The 19,537-nt window shown below is 50.0% G+C and overlaps 1 protein-coding gene across 1 annotated transcript; it reads left to right on the top strand.

The window, feature by feature from the left end:
• Positions 1-228: 228 nt before the first annotated feature.
• LOC144944722 (T-box transcription factor T-like) lies at positions 229-18,296 on the top strand. The gene is made up of 9 exons (XM_078873073.1): positions 229-328; positions 3,296-3,712; positions 10,335-10,599; positions 11,295-11,429; positions 12,518-12,579; positions 13,761-13,843; positions 15,814-15,981; positions 16,669-16,789; positions 17,449-18,296. Exons 2-9 carry the CDS (start codon positions 3,492-3,494, stop codon positions 17,846-17,848), a joined length of 1,455 nt encoding a protein of 484 aa, XP_078729199.1. The 5' UTR covers positions 229-328; positions 3,296-3,491; the 3' UTR covers positions 17,849-18,296.
• Positions 18,297-19,537: the final 1,241 nt, after the last annotated feature.

The following is a 19,537-nucleotide window of genomic DNA, read 5'->3' as shown; positions in this document are numbered from 1 at the left end:
GTCACCTCCTACTCCACCACACGCGGGCATTGCCTGCTGCATCTCCTGGCCAATGAGCGTCTTTACCATGGGCGGAGACGGCGGTGCCCATTGACCCCTTAGATAAAGGACCGGCGCTGCAGACATCAGCAGCAGCAGCACCACTACCACCACCACCCTCCTCCTCCTCCCTTCTCGTCTGGGCTTGTCCCGCTCCTCTCAGCCACTTCCCCCTCCCCTATCCCGACTCTGCCACTCGCTCAGAGTGAATCGCGCTCGCGAACTCAACCCCCTGCTCGCTCGTCCCTCCGGTCGCGCGCGAGGTTGGCAAGAGGAGATACTAACACAGGTACATCGATGCACCACCGCGTAGAACAACCACACGTGCATCACACACACACACACACGTGTATCACACACACACACGTGTATCACACACACACACACATGTATCACACACACACACACACGTGTATCACACACACACACACACACGTGTATCACACACACACACGTGTATCACACACACACACGTGTATCACACACACACGCACACACGTGTATCACACACACACACGTGTATCACACACACACACGTGTATCACACACACACACACACACGTGTATCACACACACACACACGTGTATCACACACACACACGTGTATCACACACACACACGTGTATCACACACACACGCACGTGCATCACACACACACGTGCATCACACACACACACACGTGTGTCACACACACACACGTGTATCACACACACACGCGTGTATCACACACACACGTGCATCACACACACACGTGCATCACACACACACACGTGTATCACACACACACACGTGCATCACACACACACGTGCATCACACACACACACGTGCATCACACACACACACGTGTATCATAAACACACACACGCACGTGTATCACACACACACGTGCATCACACACACACACGTGCATCACACACACACATCACACACACACACGCGTGCATCACACACACACATCACACACACACGTGCATCACACACACACACACACATCACACACACACACACGTGCATCACACACACACACGTGTATCACACACACACACGTGTATCACACACACACGTGCATCACACACACACGTGCATCACACACACACACGTGTATCACACACACACACGTGCATCACACACACACACGTGTATAATAAACACACACACGCACGTGTATCACACACACACACGTGCATCACACACACACGTGCATCACACACACACATCACACACACACACGCGTGCATCACACACACACATCACACACACACGTGCATCACACACACACACACATCACACACACGTGCATCACACACACACATCACACACACACACGCGTGCATCACACACACACACACATCACACACACACGTGTATCACACACACACGCACGAGCATCACACACACACACGCGCATCACACACACACGTGCATCACACACACACGTGCATCACACACACATGTGCATCACACACACACGTGCATCACACACACATGCGAACATAACACACAGGTCTCGTGCACAGTCCACACGTACACATGTACCTGCATCACCGACACGCATGTACCACATACTGTGCACTTTTACATAAACATCGTGTGTATATACACACATGCACCTATAAATACATTGTCTACACTCATACATACATCGTATACGCATACAAATAGAACTATAAACACATTGTATACACCCATGTATTGCCGACGTACATTTTTACCCATACATACATTGCATATATATACGGATACACATATACTTATAAATGCATTGTATACAGGCATATATATATAAGATATACATAGACATATGCTGTACCTATGAATACATTGTATATATACACGTGCATACCTAGACGTGAATTCATAGCCCACGTAGCGTAGGGAGCGGACATGAGTATCGTGGCTGAATACAAAGTCGAGATTATACATACGTAACATACGAAGCTATACACGTAATCGTTCCACGTAAATACTACACGTATGTAATGTACATATGCATATTGACTGCATAGTCTATACATATGCTACATACATCGGCTACATAGTTGACATATCGACATTGGCGAAATTAATTGCCCGTATATAAATACAATATACACATCGGCCATTATATAGACACATTACATAAACCTGCATCGCTGATGACACACGAACCACAGTACACATATATATATACCGGCGACATTAATAGCTGGCACGCACACGTAGGCTGCACACATCGTCTTACCATATGGTGCATGCACACATGAAGAAACAACTCCCCCGTATAGCCTTGACAGACTATTGGGGCAAGTGCTGTTAGCGAGCACCTATATGAAAGCCGGCACGGCACACGCTTTGGTTCACCAGCACCACGCCTGGCCGCCTTTGTCTCCCAAGCGGCGATATTTACACACCGCACCAGGTACATATTCATTTGAGGTTGAGTCGACCTAGGGGAGGCCCAGGACTGGTTAAGATAATCGTCACCGCTGGTGTCAGTGGCCGTGAGCTGGAATCGAACTTGTTGTCGCCGGGTTTGTCTTAGCGCGACGCGCTAACCACTGCACCACCGCTCCCCCTGCACACATACACAAATACACACATTCACACACAGAGACTACAGCCGCGCTTAATTTATCACTAGATTTAATTTTATTCTTTCCTGAACGCTGCGAGGCTGGTTTGGGATTATTGGCGTAAGGCACTACCACTGGAGTGCACGCTACGCCTATGTCGACAGTAATAGTGGCATGTTATGAAACCCTCCACTCTATTGCTATGAAATGACCCCGCGGTAGCGCGGTTCGAATCCACCGGCCGCCCTGATTAATACTGCGTGATGTAATTACCATAGTAATAATATTACTTCTACATGCCGTCTGCTTCACAGTGGACGTTAAAGATCCCGTGACGACATTCGCAAGAGTAGGCCATTGTGTGCCGGCGTCAAATATCCAAATTTTGGCTAAAAATAAAAAAAATCACCCGCGCACCTATCGCCAGGACCCTCCTTTTAAAAAAAAACACAGTGTCATGGGACTCGGTGATGTTTTTTCCCGGCTAAACAAGCGCAATACTTGATTTCATTTGTAAGTTCCTTCGGGTATGAATGCATAGCGGATTCATCACCAGTTACTGCTGTTCGTGAATGTCACAACACGCTATAATTTTTTGGTTTTACAACAGCAATACTTCTGGGAATCTGTGAAAAAGTTGTATAGCTCATCGGATTCCTCCAGTCTAAATACAGATTCTGACTCAATCAAATGTCGGCAGCAGCAGCAGGGCACGAGGATCATCAGCAGCGGCATCATCATCATCACCATCAGCAGCAGCGGCGGCATCAGCGGCAGCAGCATCATCATCAGCAGCAGCAGCGGCATCATCATCATCAGCGGCAGCAGCATCATCATCATCAGCAGCGGCATCATCAGCAGCAGCGTCATCATCATCATCAGCGGCGGCATCGTCAGCGATGAGCTCCGCCGGTGATCTGAGCGCCGAGGCGGCGGCGGTGGCCGCGGCGTCGTCCCCGCGTCTCGAGCACCTCCTGAGCGCCGTGGAGCGCGAGTCGCGCGCGGGCAGCGAGAAGGGCGACCCCACGGAGCGCGAGCTGCGCGTGGCGCTCGAGGAGCGCGAGCTCTGGGAGAGGTTCAGCGAACTCACCAACGAGATGATCGTCACCAAGGCGGGCAGGTGAGTCGTGGGGGGCAACGCGGGATGGGGGGGGGGGGCACGGGGGTGCACTAGCAGCAGCATCAATACTGTCACCAGCAGTAGCACCAGGTACTCATTTGAGGCTGAGTCGATCTCGGGGAGACCCACGACCGATTTCAGATAATCGTCACCGGTTAAATTTCGATTGAAAGCTTTCGTGACTGCAGGGATTCATCTTGGTTCTTTCGGTAAAGTCACGTGATGAATCGTCACCGGTGTTGGTCGTGAGCGGTGGTGCAGCGGTTAGCGCACCTTTTACCCAGCAAGGTTGTAACAGTGAGGTTGCCCATCACTCGCCGCTTATCTCAACCGGTCCGGAAGTCCGATATTTTCATCCAGCAGTGGATTGACGCATGGACTATGAATGCTCAGTCCTGTAGTAGTATGTATATTGCGGTGAATGTGTGAAGTCTAAATCGTATGGGCTATGCTCACCAGTAAGGGGTTTTTAACACGCACACGGAATGCGATGTATGTATAACGATTGCATTTCAAGGGCCATGTGTAATTATTTTCGATGATAGAGTTTATTTGAGTAATTATTTGTATAGCATAGTCCCAGTTAAGAGCTCACTTTCCATAACTTCAAAGCTCTCATTACGGGTGAGTACACCTACATCAATGTATGTTTATTTGTACCATACTCTGACGATGATCAGAGTTACAATTCACAGGCCCTTCGTCGGTTAACTTCTGAATGAAGAGGACCTTCCTCTAAATCCTATCATCCGTGGGGGTTATTTGACCATACTTCACCACGCTGGTCAGGCCAGCTTGGGTAACGGGAGGGGGCCGGACCAGACAAAACGGTTGAATTGTGTAGCTTATCATTGTTCTGTGATCATTGACATCATTGCGCGCTTTTATTTGTGTCAACGAAAACAAATTCTACACACACAATTCAGATGTATTAACGTATCTCGTATAGTACACGCGTGGTTATCCTGCATACGTGTTGCGTGACTCTATAGATGCAATCTCACACATAGTACATATATAGAGATGTAATCTCACACGTTATAAATATACATACACCGTTGCTACCCATATATGTGTACGAGAGAACTAGAGTAGAAATTGTAGTGGCTGTGTTCGGGGCTACATTTATCACCGAATATTTTTCTGGCTAACCGGTTGACGAGTTGTATGGACGTGTACGTATGTTGAACTTATATTTCGATTTAAAGCTTTCGTGACTGCAGGGATTCATCTTCTTGGTTCTTTCGGTAAAGTCACGTAGAATGGAAATAATAAAATAATAAAAATAAAACATAATAAAATAATTCTCACGACGTTTCGGCCACAACGCAAGCAGCCATCCTCAGGTGAAGAACAGGTCTGTCGGAAAGACAGCGTCTGAATGGGCACCACCAGGCTTGGCAGCGTATATTTAAGCTGGGTTGGACTTCTTTCGCACCGTACGTAGCCATCCGTGCTAATCGTCGGTGCGGGGGGGGGCAGCAAACTAAACAACAACAACATGCAGTTCTTGGCACCACCATAGCGAGAAGTGTATACTGGATGTGGTGTGCCGAGTGTGGTGATGATGCTCTTTCACAGACGCTCAGGATAATACCACAACAGTCGTGTTTCACCCCCCCCCCCCACAAACATTTAATAATAATAATGTCCACTTATAAATGTGAAGTGTCTACTTTAAAGTTGTGCACAATTGTGATTTAATTGTGTACTGTGTAACGCGAACAATTTTAATTGCAAAACCAAACGCGCTGATGACATTACAACAGACACGTTTAAAGACTTCGCATTTAAATTAGCTAATCAATAACGCGGCCTATTCATAGCCTCCCACAGAATGCAATTACAGTGCACTATTTTATGAAGTGTCGTGCGTGAGCTAATTAATATTAAATAACTTAAAACAACTCAGGAAGCGGAAAGATGATTGAATCCTAGATTTGAAGCTTTCGTGACTGCAAGGATTCATATTCTTAGGTTTTTTCGGTAAAGTCACGTAGGTAAAACATTAAAATTAATAAAAGTAAAATAAAATAAAAATCACGACGTTTCGGAGGCAACACAAGCTTCCGTCTTCAGGTGGAACCGTCACAGCCACGACAGCTGTATCAAGTAAATGTCGTGGCTGTGACGGTTCCACCTGAAGACGGAAGCTTGTGTTGCCTCCGAAACGTCGTGATTTTTATTTTATTTTACTTTTATTAATTTTAATGTTTTACCGACGTGACTTTACCGAAAAAACCTAAGAATATGATTGAATCCGTGGCTAACTGGTGGCTTCCTTGAACCGAGTGTTGAAGTTCGTCAATTAACACAACCCACGGTCAGATACGACCTAGATCGATCCAAGACGGCTATACATACTAGCGTGTGTAATCTAAACCGATGTATCAATACCTCAAATCATACTAAATGGAACATTCACATTTGCAAGCCTCTTAATTTCTCAAAACTCACGTATTTACGCGAAACTGTAAAACAGACACCGCTGAAGTGTATAATTCCCAAGCGTTGCAGTCCGCAACGAAAATGCGAGAAATCGTTATTTTCGCATTCAATATACTTCACATTTATATATGCTCGGTTTTCATCTGCTTAATCACATCAAAGCGATATCTCCGGTGTATAAGTCCCTCCGGAAAGAAAGACGCATCCCAGACATGTCCCCCGATGTCATTGAAGTACTCTAGCTACCGGATTATAAGACGCACCTCCAACTTTTGATGCAAATACTGGGACAATTCGTGCGTCTTATAATCCGATGAATATAGTATAAGTAACGTGTGTGTGTGTATTTATATATGCCTACCCACATCACGTATTTGTGCCTACAGTATTGTGAATTATCGTAAATTGTAGCAAAAAAAAATTGCATTGCTGGCATCCGAGCCCGCCATGCCATGACGTCCGTGTGGATTCTGTGACCATACTTCACCACGCTGGTCCGTGTGGATTATGTGACCATACTTCACCACGCTGGTCAGTGAGGATTCAGTGACCATACTTCACCACGCTGGTCATAGTGTGGATTCTCTGACCATACTTCACCACGCTGGTCAGTGTGGATTCTGTGAGCATACGTCACCACGCTGGTCCGTGTGGATTCTGTGACCATACTTCACCACGTGAGTCATAGTGTGGATTCTCTGACCATACTTCACCACGCTGGTCAGTGTGGATTCTGTGAGCATACGTCACCACGCTGGTCCGTGTGGATTCTGTGACCATACTTCACCACGTGAGAGGGTTGCTACAGAACCAGTTCAGATATCGAACTCAAGTTGCCGGCCTCACAGCGCAGTGCGCTAACCACAGAGTCACATCTTCCCCCCTCCCCCCGTGTATACAGTACACCAGTGCCGATTATTTGAACTGGTCCTGGGCCTCCCCTAGGTCGACTCAGCCTCAAATGAATACCTGTTGCTGCGTGTGTAAACATCGCCACTGGGGGGAGACAAAGGCGACCGGGCGTGGTGCTGGCCACCCACCCCCTCGTGTGCCGTGCCGGCCTTCATAGGTCCTCAGCAGTTGCCCCAATGCTCTGTCGAGGCTATATGGGGGATCTTTGTCTTTGTTTGTGTGTATATATATACAGTAAAGAATGCACACGTGGGTAGTGTCGTGGTTTGCGCTACAAACCCGCCGTCTAACCAAGTTCGATTCCCGCTCACGGCCACCAGCGCCAGTGACGATTATCTGAACCGGTCCTGGGACTCCCCTAGCTCGACTCGGCCTCAAATGAGTATCTGGGGCTGTCTGTGTAAACATCGCCACTGGGGAGACAAAGGCGGCCGGGCGTGGTGTGGGCCACCCACCCCCTCGTGTGCCACATTGCTCAGCACTTGCCCCAATGCTCTGTCGAGGCTATATGGGGAATCTTTGTCTTTGCGTGGGTATTAATAGGCGCTTGCTAACAGCACTTGTTCACATGGTGCATAGCACTAAATGAACGGTCTAATGCCTCTACGCATTAGATATTGCAGCAATGCTTCGTTCACAATCATCTCTTAACCATCCGCACACGAGAATGCTAAATGGCATTATCTCCCACCCAACCGCGTGCTGCAGCAACACTGGGCACGACTCCGCGTTATTTGCGCGAAGTCTCTACAGCAAGAGACATAAATACCAACGCGGGTTAAAAAACATATATCCATAGCCCGCGCGGTTGGGGTGTCATCTGGTGATGAGTCACTGTGTGAATAGTCACCTGGGCAGAGTATGACGCATGGCATGGGAGTGTGGAATCTCTCTCTCACAGCAAGCAGACGGAGATCACAACACCGCTTGCTCCTCAGAGCACATGGAGACGCGTCGATGCCGTTCGGCTTCAGCTCTGTTGTCGTTGTTGTTGTTGTCGTTGTTGTTGTTGTTGTTTACCGTAGCAGTCGCTCTCCGTGGCAGTGCCTGATTTAGCTAGTGTCGGGCCTGTAACAAATGTTATAAAGGGGCCCTAAATGAAAAAAAAAACTAAAATTAAAACACTAATTTTAAACTTACATAGTAAAGTAATTGTTTCTAGATTTGAAGCTTTCGTGACTGTAAGGATTTATACTCTGAGGTTTTTTCGGTAAAGTCACGTAGGTAAAAAATAAATAATAATAAAAATTAACCCGTAAAAACAAAGTTTTTCACTATAAATCATTTATATGCGTGGCATCGGTTTAATTTTATTATTCATTTCTGTTTTTCTTGAGTAAGAGTTTCATTTTTATCACATTGGTATTTTAAATAAAATATGACATTTTTTGTTTTTCTTAAAAAGTGGAAAATTTTGGAAAAAAATGTTCACGAAAATAAATTGTCACGCACAACGAGTCTGTGTGCAAAATGTCAGCTCGATTGGATCACGGGAAGTTGGTTAAAAAACGACCGAAAGATTTGCACGGTCGTAAGCGCGCGCAAGCAAGCAAGCAAGTGAACTTAATATAAAGGATTTAATAATAAAAATGAATAATAAAATAATATAAATAATAATGGAAATAAAATAATAAATCACGACGTTTCGGGCGCAACACAAGCATCCGTCATCAGGTGGGACAACCACAGCAAGAAACACTTTGTTTCTATTATTGTATTATTCATTTTTATTATTTCTATTATTCACTACGTGACTTTACCGAAAAAATCTAAGAGTATAAAGTAATTGTATTTTTTCATTTGCTATAAGCCAGCTAATACGACAAATCGCTAACCTTTAACACCCAATCTAGATTTGAAGTTTTCGTGACTGCAGGGATCCATACTCTTTGGTAAACACCCAGTCGTTCATAAAAGTTGAAGGCAGTATAGTACTATAGTAACAGAGCAAGTGCAGAATCACTGAACCGAAATTGATAGCTTGAAAGCATTTAGCGCGGGGCCCTTGAAAGTGCAGGGCCCGTGTTTGTGCTCCGAGGATAATCCGGCACTGTTCAGCAGCTGAAGCTGGGAAGCTGGTCTGGCTTTGCGCGCCTGTAATCCACCACGGTGCACGTAGAGGTTGTCATACCCTGGCTCGCCAGGAGACGGCGGTGCGGCGAATGAGGAACCCCATTTGTTCCATTTGTATGGGATCGAGCAGGGGGTTTGGTAATCTGCGGGTCCAGAGCCCCACACGCGGCTCTTGAAGGATTTCGTCACAGTGATTTATCTTGTTCAAATTTTGTTTGTTGCGGTTGCACCCGACTCAAGAGCCACATGGCTCACAGGGCTATACCTAATAAATGAAATTTGAAAACTTGAAAACTTAAAAATCGTAGAATCACCGTCTCGTATTCGCAATGCATTGTGGCTCTTGAAATATAGATTTTTGTTGTTATCGAATTCGAACAAAATTGTCTCTTCCTGTTATTGTGGTTGCCGACCCCTGGGATAGAGTGTTGTCCCCTTGCACGCGTGGGGGGTTCGTTGAGTGCTTCGGCCGATGTATCACCTTCGTATATAGAGCTCCACAGAGCTTTGGGTTTAAATCGACTCGCTGCCTTCCCGCTTGCCTCTGGTTCCTCCTCGTGTCTCTGAAGTCGTTCTCTCTCTCTCTCTCTGCCCCTTGGAGGGTAAATGGATACTGTGCAGCAGCGTGTTAAGTTGACGTTGTTAATATATGAGACGATTACAACGTCTATAAAAGACACGGTTTTAGCTCTCGCCTGGTTGTAACAGTCACAGCTTTAATTAGTGCCAGAACGCTGCGTTTAGGAAAACTCTGAACGTTTATGGTTATTTGAGTGCAGGGGCACGAGGATAACTTTAGGAATCTCATGGTGGAATAGTTTAAGCAACTTGGACGTTTGCATGAGATGTAATCAGGAAGAGTGAGAATAGTAGGTTGTACATCTGGGCCGATGAATTGCTCCAGTTAGATGAGTCACACTTTTTTTACATGTTTTCATTTGGTTAGATGATTCACCTTGTCTATGGGCTCTCATCTGGTCAGATGAATCACTCTGTCTATGACCTCTCATCTGGCCAGATGAATCACTCTGCGTATGGGCTGCCATTTGGCCAGATGACCCACTCTGTCTATGACCTCTCATCTGGTCAGATGAATCACTCTGCGTATGGGCTCTCATCTGGCCAGATGACCCACTCCGTCTCCGAGCCCTGGCTGCGAGTGACTCTCCCATCGCTGCGTTGCGCGCAGGCGAATGTTCCCCGTGATCAAGGCGTCCGTGTCCGGCCTCGACCCGAACGCCATGTACTCCCTGCTGCTCGACTTCTGCGCCGCCGACGCCCACCGCTGGAAGTACGTGAACGGCGAGTGGGTGGCGGGCGGCAAGCCCGAGCCGCAGCCGCCCAGCTGCGTCTACATCCACCCGGACTCGCCCAACTTCGGGGCGCACTGGATGCGCGCGCCCGTCTCCTTCTGCAAGGTCAAGCTCTCCAACAAGATGAACGGCAGCGGGCAGGTGGGCGCTCTTCGTGGTGGTGTTGATGTTGTGGCGGGCATGATGACCAGGGGTATCGTGGGACCTCCTTTGCCAGTAGCAAAATATGATAATAGGTTTTCCCCTTTTTTCTGGCAACAAAACAGCTGTGTTAAGATGTTAAGACACCAAACTGAAACCTTTTACAAGGAATCATGTCTGCATTAACCGCAATACTTGTGGTCAGAATGCAAACAGAAAACATACTCTGATAATATGTGCATGTTTTTTATTTGCATTCTGACCACAAGCATTGTGGTTAATGCAGACATGATTCCTTGTAAAAGGTTTCAGTTTGGTGTTTTAACATCTTAACACAACTGTTTTGTTGCCAGAAAAAATTGGAAAACCTATTCTCATGACCAGGATCGTTAGTGATGGAAGTCACGTTGGTGCTGATGATCATGTTATTGATGGTGTGGTGGTGATGATGCTGATGGTGATTACGTGATCATGATGCTTGTGGTGGTAATTATTTTGGTCATGATGATGATGATGGTAAGGATTTTGGTGGCCATGATGGTGTGATATAAATGAACGTGTTAATGTTCATGGATAAGTTCATAATTGACGAAGATGGTTCTCATAATACGGGTGACAATGACATAGCTGATCATGGCGATGGCATCACCCGCGTTGATGTGAATCTCATTGTCGTCGTCATCACTGCTGCTCAGATAATGCTCAACTCGCTCCACAAGTACCAGCCCCGCATCCACATCGTGCGCGTCGGCGGCGCCCAGCGCCTCGTCACGAGCCACGCGTTCCCCGAGACGCGCTTCATCGCCGTCACCGCCTACCAGAACGAGGAGGTGGGCAGCACGGGGACACGGGGCAAGGGACACAGGGCATGGTGACACGGGGCATGGGGCACGGGGCATGGGGCACGGGGCGCTGAGACACAGGGCATGGTGACACAAGGCAAGGGACACGGGGCATGGTGACACGGGGCACGGGGCATGGAGACACAGGGCATGGTGACACGGGGCATGGTGAAACGGGGCATGGGGCATGGGGCGCTGAGACACGGGGCATGGAGACACAGGGTAAGGGACACGGGACGAGGGGTACGGTGCGTGGCACACCACGTGAACGTGGTACACCACGTGAACGTGGCACACCACGTGAACGTGGGGCGTTCATGCGCCCGCAGTGCCGTTCCGCGGTGCTATCGTCGATGGCATCGCACCTGGAGCTCGGCGGGTATTCAAGTCTCTTTATTGGCGCACTTTCCGCCACACTCACGGCCTTCTCGTTTTCCTTTATAAATCCGACTTTTGACTCGTTCACCATGTAATGGCAGCCAACGGCAGACACACTGTCACCACGAGCACGTCTAGGTGTAAACTCTACTCTTTTTTAGCGAAGCTCAAAACTATTTCACGGCTTTTACTCTGGCTCACACCGCCTCTGTTCACTCGGCGCTTAGACCCCACGGTCGAAATTAACAAAAAAACACCAGAAATTAGTAAAAATAGTTCGAAAGGCAACGGCACTTGAAGAGTAGAAAGCTTCAGCTCTGTGGATGGCAGCACGTGGGCCATAATCCACTTACCGTCCTGCGCAGGTGCAGTAGCCCTCCCCCGTGATGCGATGTCGCCAAATGCGCGACACTTGAACCGGTGTACAGATAAAACATCGCGAATAAGCGAATTTCGCGAAAGAAAAATCCGCGAATGATGAGGTTTGGCTATCAGTAAGCCTGAATTCAAACAACAACGTGGACTTAGAAAGCATCTACTTGTGACCGCATCTGAAGATGCTGTACAGAAACACTAAAAACTATTTTAGATTGAGGAAACAAAAGAGGCGATCGTGTGTTGCCACCGATGGAACCAAAGAAAAGCCTGAGGGGAACTAATTTTTTTTTTAATTGAATTTTATTTCTTGTCCTTTACAGATCACTTCGTTGAAAATTCGACACAATCCTTTTGCCAAGGCGTTTCTGGATGCGAAGGAAAGGTGATAATAAAGAACGTGCACACACTCACACACGTGATACGTCATATTCATCTTCAGCATCATCATCATCGACATCATCATCAGCCGCAGCACCAGCGATTCAATAAACACCATACATTTTTCGTGATTTTGATAGTCGTGAAATGCTTAACATATATTTGCATTATCATACTGTACATGTACATTTGCATTGCTCTATTGTTCTCGATACTTAACAATGCATAAGTAAATGTATTGATGACACTAACTTGCTTGATAAGACTTAAAAGTCATCACTGCTATCACCTGCATCACACATATACACTCATAAACCAAGTAACAATATGTTTTAGGCCAGAGCCAGCAGTGGAAATTCCACATTCCAATGGCAGGTGCCAGTTTGTCCACAGAACAACGACTGTTGTTCCACAACAACATTCATCCCCACGTGACTTACTGATGGTGAACTGGGTGTTCTAACCACAGTGGAAACGGCCGCCTGGGTATGCATAGCGCTGCATACATTACCTCGTAATCATCTGCCAAAATGTGGCTGGTAACGGGCAAAGTGCCATTACAGAAATCGCTGTCGGCAGGATGTCTATATTTATGCAAAAAATCCGTGACACAATTTTTGTGTTGACCCGCGACCCGAACCTGTGGCATGGCGTAGCGTGGTTGGCATGGGCCCTGGCGCATGGAATTAAAACTATTACTAAAACTATTTTTTATTTTACCAGGTAAGGTTTACTGAACTACACAGCTCTTTTTCAAAAGCGACCTCGCCACAAATGATAGCTCAACGAAGTGGCTCATCATCACGTGGACATTTCTAGCAGCCAAATACTCTCAATGCATGTTTGTAAATGTGGAGGAAATGCACGCGACCACGGGAAGAGAGACATGCAAATTCAAAATATGCAACAGGCGTGAGGATCGGGTTCGAACCCAACCCCTCCTGTATACCAGGCAAGGTAGTTAACATCTCGCCACCATGGCGCCCTATAATAAAATTAAAATGTAATAGAATACAATTGAATTCTGCCCCCCATCCCCCCTCGTCCAATATCCCTTCATGTACACGGGGTGCAGATGCACCGCCTGCCCGCTCCGTACCGTAACCCCCCACTGCTTCATACCTCTCTCTGCTGCTCCGATGTTGAGGCCGCCGTGCCTGGAGGATGCGCCTATAACGTTGGCAGTGCGGCGTGTTCCTACAGGAGTGACCCGCTGAAGGACGGCGTCGGAGACGTGGCGGATATTCAGCAGTCCGGATACGCGTCCCGTACGTAGCCCACACTCGCGCCGCGACTCACGACTGGCGGTCTTTCCTTTCACATTTTTTTTTATTTCACCTGGAAGCGTCCCGTGAGACGGAACGTCTCGTTTGCGAGGACACCGTCCAGGGCGCCGATTACCACGTAGAAAGCAAGCGCGTGGTGACACGCCGCGAAAACAACGATTCATAACAAACAACATCCGTCCTTGATAATAATGATAATTTACATTTGCAAGGCGCATTTCATCCGAAGATGCCAATGCGCCACGGTACATGTGTAACGACGACTTCGACGCACTTGTCTTGAGATGGTTTATTTTATTAAGGAGCCACGTGCTCGCACTCGAACAGGCGGAGACTCCCACTGCAACAGCCCCGAGTCTCCCGTGCATCTCTCTTTTAAATACGGTCCGAGGCCACGCCCCCATTCCCGAACCTTCTCGCTGGTTCTAGACCGCTCGCTCTACCAGCAGACTCCACCGCCCTCTTCCGTCACCTGGCCACGTTCCTATTCTCGATCATTCCCGTAGCCACCAGTCCACTCGTACTGCAAGCTGACTCCCCTGTCATTACCTCCCGTGGCCACAAGTCCACTCGTACTGCAGGCTGACTCCCCTGTCATTACCTCCCGTGGCCACTAGTCCACTCGTACTGCAGGCTGACTCCCCTGTCATTACCTCCCGTGGCCACTAGTCCACTCACACAGTAGGTTCACTCTACTGTCATTACAGATGCATCAATTCACATGCGGAAGATTCAAGATGTATCGATGTCTGCAAAACGATACGTTTATAGAATGCGAACGCCCAATTTTTGGTAATGGAGCAAACCAAACTGAACGAACAGGACAGAAAACAAAACTGAGAATCAATACAAATGAGATGGTAAAATAGAAAAATATTCCATCCTTGAAAATAAACGCAGGCCAAAAATGTCCGACCCCCTACTGCTCACCGTTGCTCATAACAGTCGTGCCATGTTTGTCTCTGTATGCATGCCAACCGCGCTAATGTGAGGTGTGGATACTGTGGGGCTGGATGGATTTCATTTGAACACGCGTACTCCGAGTACACCGGCACCAGGTTCGGAATCGGAACCCATGCCCTGCTGTACAATGTCTGTACCAGGCGCGGTAGTTAACACGTGCTCCGTTGTCCAGTATATGTGTGCGAAAAGTAACATCACGACCCACTGTCACCGCGTGTGTTTATACCACCCCGGAGCAGAGTAGACCAAGTTACATGCTGCTATAGCTCGAACGATTTCACTGGCGCTGACTTACCTCCACTCGTTTGTGTGCTCTACATTCTCTCTCCTGCACATACGTACACACACACACACACATATTTACACGCAACCCACACATACACACTTACACGTTTGCGCATACCCATAACGTCTCGCGTACACGCACGAACTCACACACGTGAATACACACACACACACACATCTACATTCACATCTAAACATACACACGAATACAAACTCACACACGTATACACGCATATACTACACATTCACACACGTACACACTCACGCACATGCACGCACACTCACGCACACACACACGTGTACACACATACACGCACGTACACTTATACACACACTCACGCACGCGCACACGTGTACACACATACACACACGCACACTCACGCACACACACACACGTGAATACACACACACACATCTACATACACATCTAAACATACACGTAAATACACATAAACACAAACTCACACACGTATACACGCATATACTACACATGCACACACGTGTACACACACGTTCCTACACTCACACTCACGCACACACACACGTGTACACACATACACACACACGCACACTCATACACACACACGCACGCACTCACGCACACACGTGTACACAAATACACGCACGTACACTTATACACACACTCACGCACACACACGCATACGCATTGGCACCCATCCACCCACCCATGTCACCGTGAGCAGTGGGCGGCTGGTTCCTGCCGACTGCGCCCGCCTCGTCCCACCACCAGCAGTTCCCCGGGGGTCTCGCGCTCTCCGCTCACCACGCGCCCGCGGGCTGCGAGCGATTCTCCTCGCTCCGCACGCACCGCGCGGCGCCCTACCCCAGCCCCTACCGCAGCTCCTCGCCCAGTACGTGCGCGTGTCCGTGCGCGTGTGTGCGCGTGCATCTGCGTGAGTGTGTGTGCGCGTGCGTGTGCGTGAGTGTGTGCGCGTGTGTGCGTGCGTGTGTGTGCGTGTGTGTGCGTGCCGTGCGTGCGTGTGCGCTTGTGCGTATGTGTACGTGTTTGTGTGCGCGTGCGTGCCGTGCGTGTGCACGTGCGTGAGTGTGTGTGCGTGTGTGTGCGTGCGTGTGTGCGTGCGTGTGTGTGCGTGTGTGTGCGTGCCGTGCGTGCGCTTGTGCGTATGTGTGCGTGTTTGTGTGCGCGTGCGTGCCGTGCGTGTGCGCGTGCGTGAGTGTGTGTGCGTGTGTGTGCGTGCGTGCGTGTGTGCGCGTGTGTGTGATCGCGATGATGGTGACGAGAACGAGAATGAGAGCGATGATAGCGATGACAGTTACGAGGATGAATGCAATCATGATCATGACAACCGTCGCAGCGACGACGACGACACTCATGATGACGACCATCACGTTGGTGAACGCAATGACGACGTCGACACAAAATTTCGACGCTCATCCCCACGGTGACCGCCACGACCTTCGCGTTTCGCTCCGACGACGGACGCAACGCGCCGTGACCACGACGCTGACGGCTGCCCCCCCACCACCACCCCCCCCCCCCCCCACTAATCTCTTCCCCCGTCGCGTCTACTCCTCAGCCTCAGCCTACGTGGACGTCTCCTCCGGCGGGGGGCTCCCTCTGTTCCCCGCGCACGAGGGCTGGTCCAGCCTGCAGGTGGGGGGGCCCGGCGGGGCCACCACCTCGGCTCCGGCGCCCAGGTGAGACTCGCAACAACAACAACAACAAAGATAAAGGCAAAAGTCCCCCTCCCACCGTATAACCTGCGCGTGTCGTTGGGGCAAGTGCCGCGAGCGAGCGTCCACGGAGGACGTCGCGACGCGCTGCCTCTCTGCAACTCCCTCAGGTGGAGGCTCTTCTGCCAGCAGTGGCGCGAGCAGGGAATTGCAGGGCTGCACCTTGAGCTATTATTCACTTTGTGTACGGCAATAGCCCCGATGTACGTCTTCCCCCCCCTCCCACCCCCTTCGACGTCGTCGCTTTACGAACACCGCCACCCGATTGGGGTCGCTGGCAGCAGCGTCGTCGTCTGTCATTTTTTCTCGTGACTCGGCGCCTCTCTCAGCCTTCGCCTCCAGCACCTGTCCCGCAAACCGATTCGATTCTCAGTCGTTTCGATATTCGGTCATCCCGCCTCTCAGGAACGCATCCCCCCCCCACCCCCCACCCAAACCGGGGCACTTCAAAGGTGCCGGACGGATGACTGCCATCACACTCGACCGTGGTGAATGGCCACGACTTCGTCCAGTATCGGATTCATCACGACTGCTGCTGCTGCTGATGATGATCTCAGTGCGCTGACACCTTGCGTCTCTCCCCCCTCTCCCTGGCCGTGTGCGTGCGCCCACCCCCCGTGCAGCCAGTACCCCAGCCTGTGGTCCGTGAGCAACAGTGGCCTCTCCCCGGCGCAGCAGCAGGCCGGGCCCACCGCAGGCCTCCCCGTGCCGTTCTTCCGCGGCGGCGGCGGCGCCTCCTCCTCCTCCTCCCCGTACGGGCAGAGCCATGGCGGGGGCCCGCCTGCCGTGTCGCCCTACGACAGCCTCGGCGGCCACCACCACCACCACGGCTCCGAGCTGGTGGGAACCGGCCACCCCCTCTCCTCGTCGTCGTCCTCGTCGTCCGCCTCCTCCTCCTCCTCCATCATCCCCGTGTCGTCCACCATCGCCGTGGGGCTCCCCGACTCGCACTACGACGCTCAGGCCCACCAGAGGCTCATGTCGCCCGCCTGGGCTTCGCTGTCTCCGGCGACGCTGCAGTAGTCCGCGCTCGCCGGCGCCACCGACTCGGAGAAACTTGAGCCGCGATGCCCGTGAACTTGGGGACCGGCCTTTGGTTTTGAACGACTGCGCGACGAGCCGCCGTCATTCAAACCAGCGGCGGTTGTTTCACCGAGATTTGGGCGATGAAATCGATGACGACGGTTTGCGTCGGGCCCACGTGCACCGAACGGTCCGGGGCGTCCGACGGGAGGGCCCGCTTACAGGACACAGGAGAGCAAGTGGAGGAAGCGTTCCCGTGGCATCATCCCAAGCCACCACCCCCCCTCCACCCAAGGGACGAGCTCCCTCACCTCGCGCGAGGCGATGCACTGGCGACTCGGCACCCACGGCGAGTTCCCGATGCGTTTCTGGGAGAAACGATTCAAAGAAAGGAGACATTTTAATGGAATTTTAAAAGCATTCGCAAATGTTGTTGGGTTTACACGAGAACGCATATATATATATCTCGGCAAAATGCACATGTGCTTGCAGTGTTATGCAAAAGACAAAGATTTCCTGTTATCGCTTTTGACGGACCGTTGGGGCAAGTGGTGTTAGCGAGTGGCACAGATGAAGGCCGGCACGGCACACGAGGGGGCGGGTGGCCAGCACCACGCCAGGCCGCTTTGTCTCCCCGAGTGCCGATATTTACATATCGCTCCAGGTACTCATTTGAGGCTGAGTCAGCCTTGGGGAGGCTCAGAACCGATTCAGATAATCGTCACTGATGTTGGTCGTGAGCTGGAATCGAACTCGGGTCGCCGGGTTCGTAGCGCAGTGCTAACCAATACGCTACCACTCCCCCACAGCCGTATGCACAAACTCATACATACACACGTGCACGAATATGAATGCAAGCACAGTCGCAAGCACACAGATGTGTACATTGACGTACGAACGTACAGCACAGGCATGGACAAGGCAGACGAGAGTGTACCGGGCTCAGCACTGCTTGTGTCATTCACCACATTGCACCGCACTGGGTACCCATTTTAGGCCGAGCCAACCTTGTGGGAGGCCCAGTCCAGATGCGTTTACCGTTGAGCACTCACGGCGGTGTTCGTACGCACGTATGCATGTTGACGTTCTTTCGTGCCGTACGTAGCCAACCGTGCTAATCGGAGGTGCGGGGAAAGGACAACAAACTAAACGCAGAAAGCAGTTCTGAAGCAATGAGTTTGTCAATCTGGACGATGATTAAAGGAGTGCGCGTAGCTCCCAGCGGCTTCCTAATATCGGAAGGAAGAACGTTCCAGACGGTAGCCGGGGAGGTCGCTGCGGACGTAGTGCAGCCCGCCGGCTCGCCACAACTCCTCGACCTGAAACAAACCCCGACACTGTTTTGGATGGAGCAAGATTGTCACGGGCGTCTGATTCATTTTTTCTCAAAGGAGAGCTGGCAATGGTACAAAAAGTGGCTTTTGATTTGAAGCTTTCGTGACTGCAGGAATCCATACTCTTTTGGTCTTTCGTTAAAGTCACGTAGGTAGAAATATATTAGATCACGACGTTTCGGACGCAAACACAAGCCCGATGACGGTGACGGACGTCGTGATCTATTATTGTTCTACCTACGTGATTTTACCTAAAGACCCAAAGAGTATAAACACGTGGATTGTTTTGTTGCCTCTCCTCCCATCGCACAGAGCCAAGCGGCAGCCGCTTTGCGAGTGGGTCGCGGGATGGAGG

Source organism: Lampetra fluviatilis, chromosome 2 (genome assembly GCF_964198595.1).
Source record: "Lampetra fluviatilis chromosome 2, kcLamFluv1.1, whole genome shotgun sequence".
In the NCBI taxonomy this organism is placed as follows: Eukaryota; Metazoa; Chordata; class Hyperoartia; order Petromyzontiformes; family Petromyzontidae; genus Lampetra; species Lampetra fluviatilis.
The sequence above is the reverse complement of the archived record's forward strand: the minus strand, read 5'-3'. Positions and strand labels throughout refer to the sequence as shown.

Excerpts from the sequence above, each read along its gene's own strand:
- LOC144944722 (XM_078873073.1), top strand. The coding sequence starts at position 3,492 with ATGAGCTCCGCCGGTGATCTGAGCGCCGAGGCGGCGGCGGTGGCCGCG. Across the intron at positions 3,713-10,334 it reads ATCGTCACCAAGGCGGGCAG|GCGAATGTTCCCCGTGATCA; the intron begins GTGAGTCGTGGG and ends CGTTGCGCGCAG. Across the intron at positions 11,430-12,517 it reads CCGCCTACCAGAACGAGGAG|ATCACTTCGTTGAAAATTCG; the intron begins GTGGGCAGCACG and ends TGTCCTTTACAG.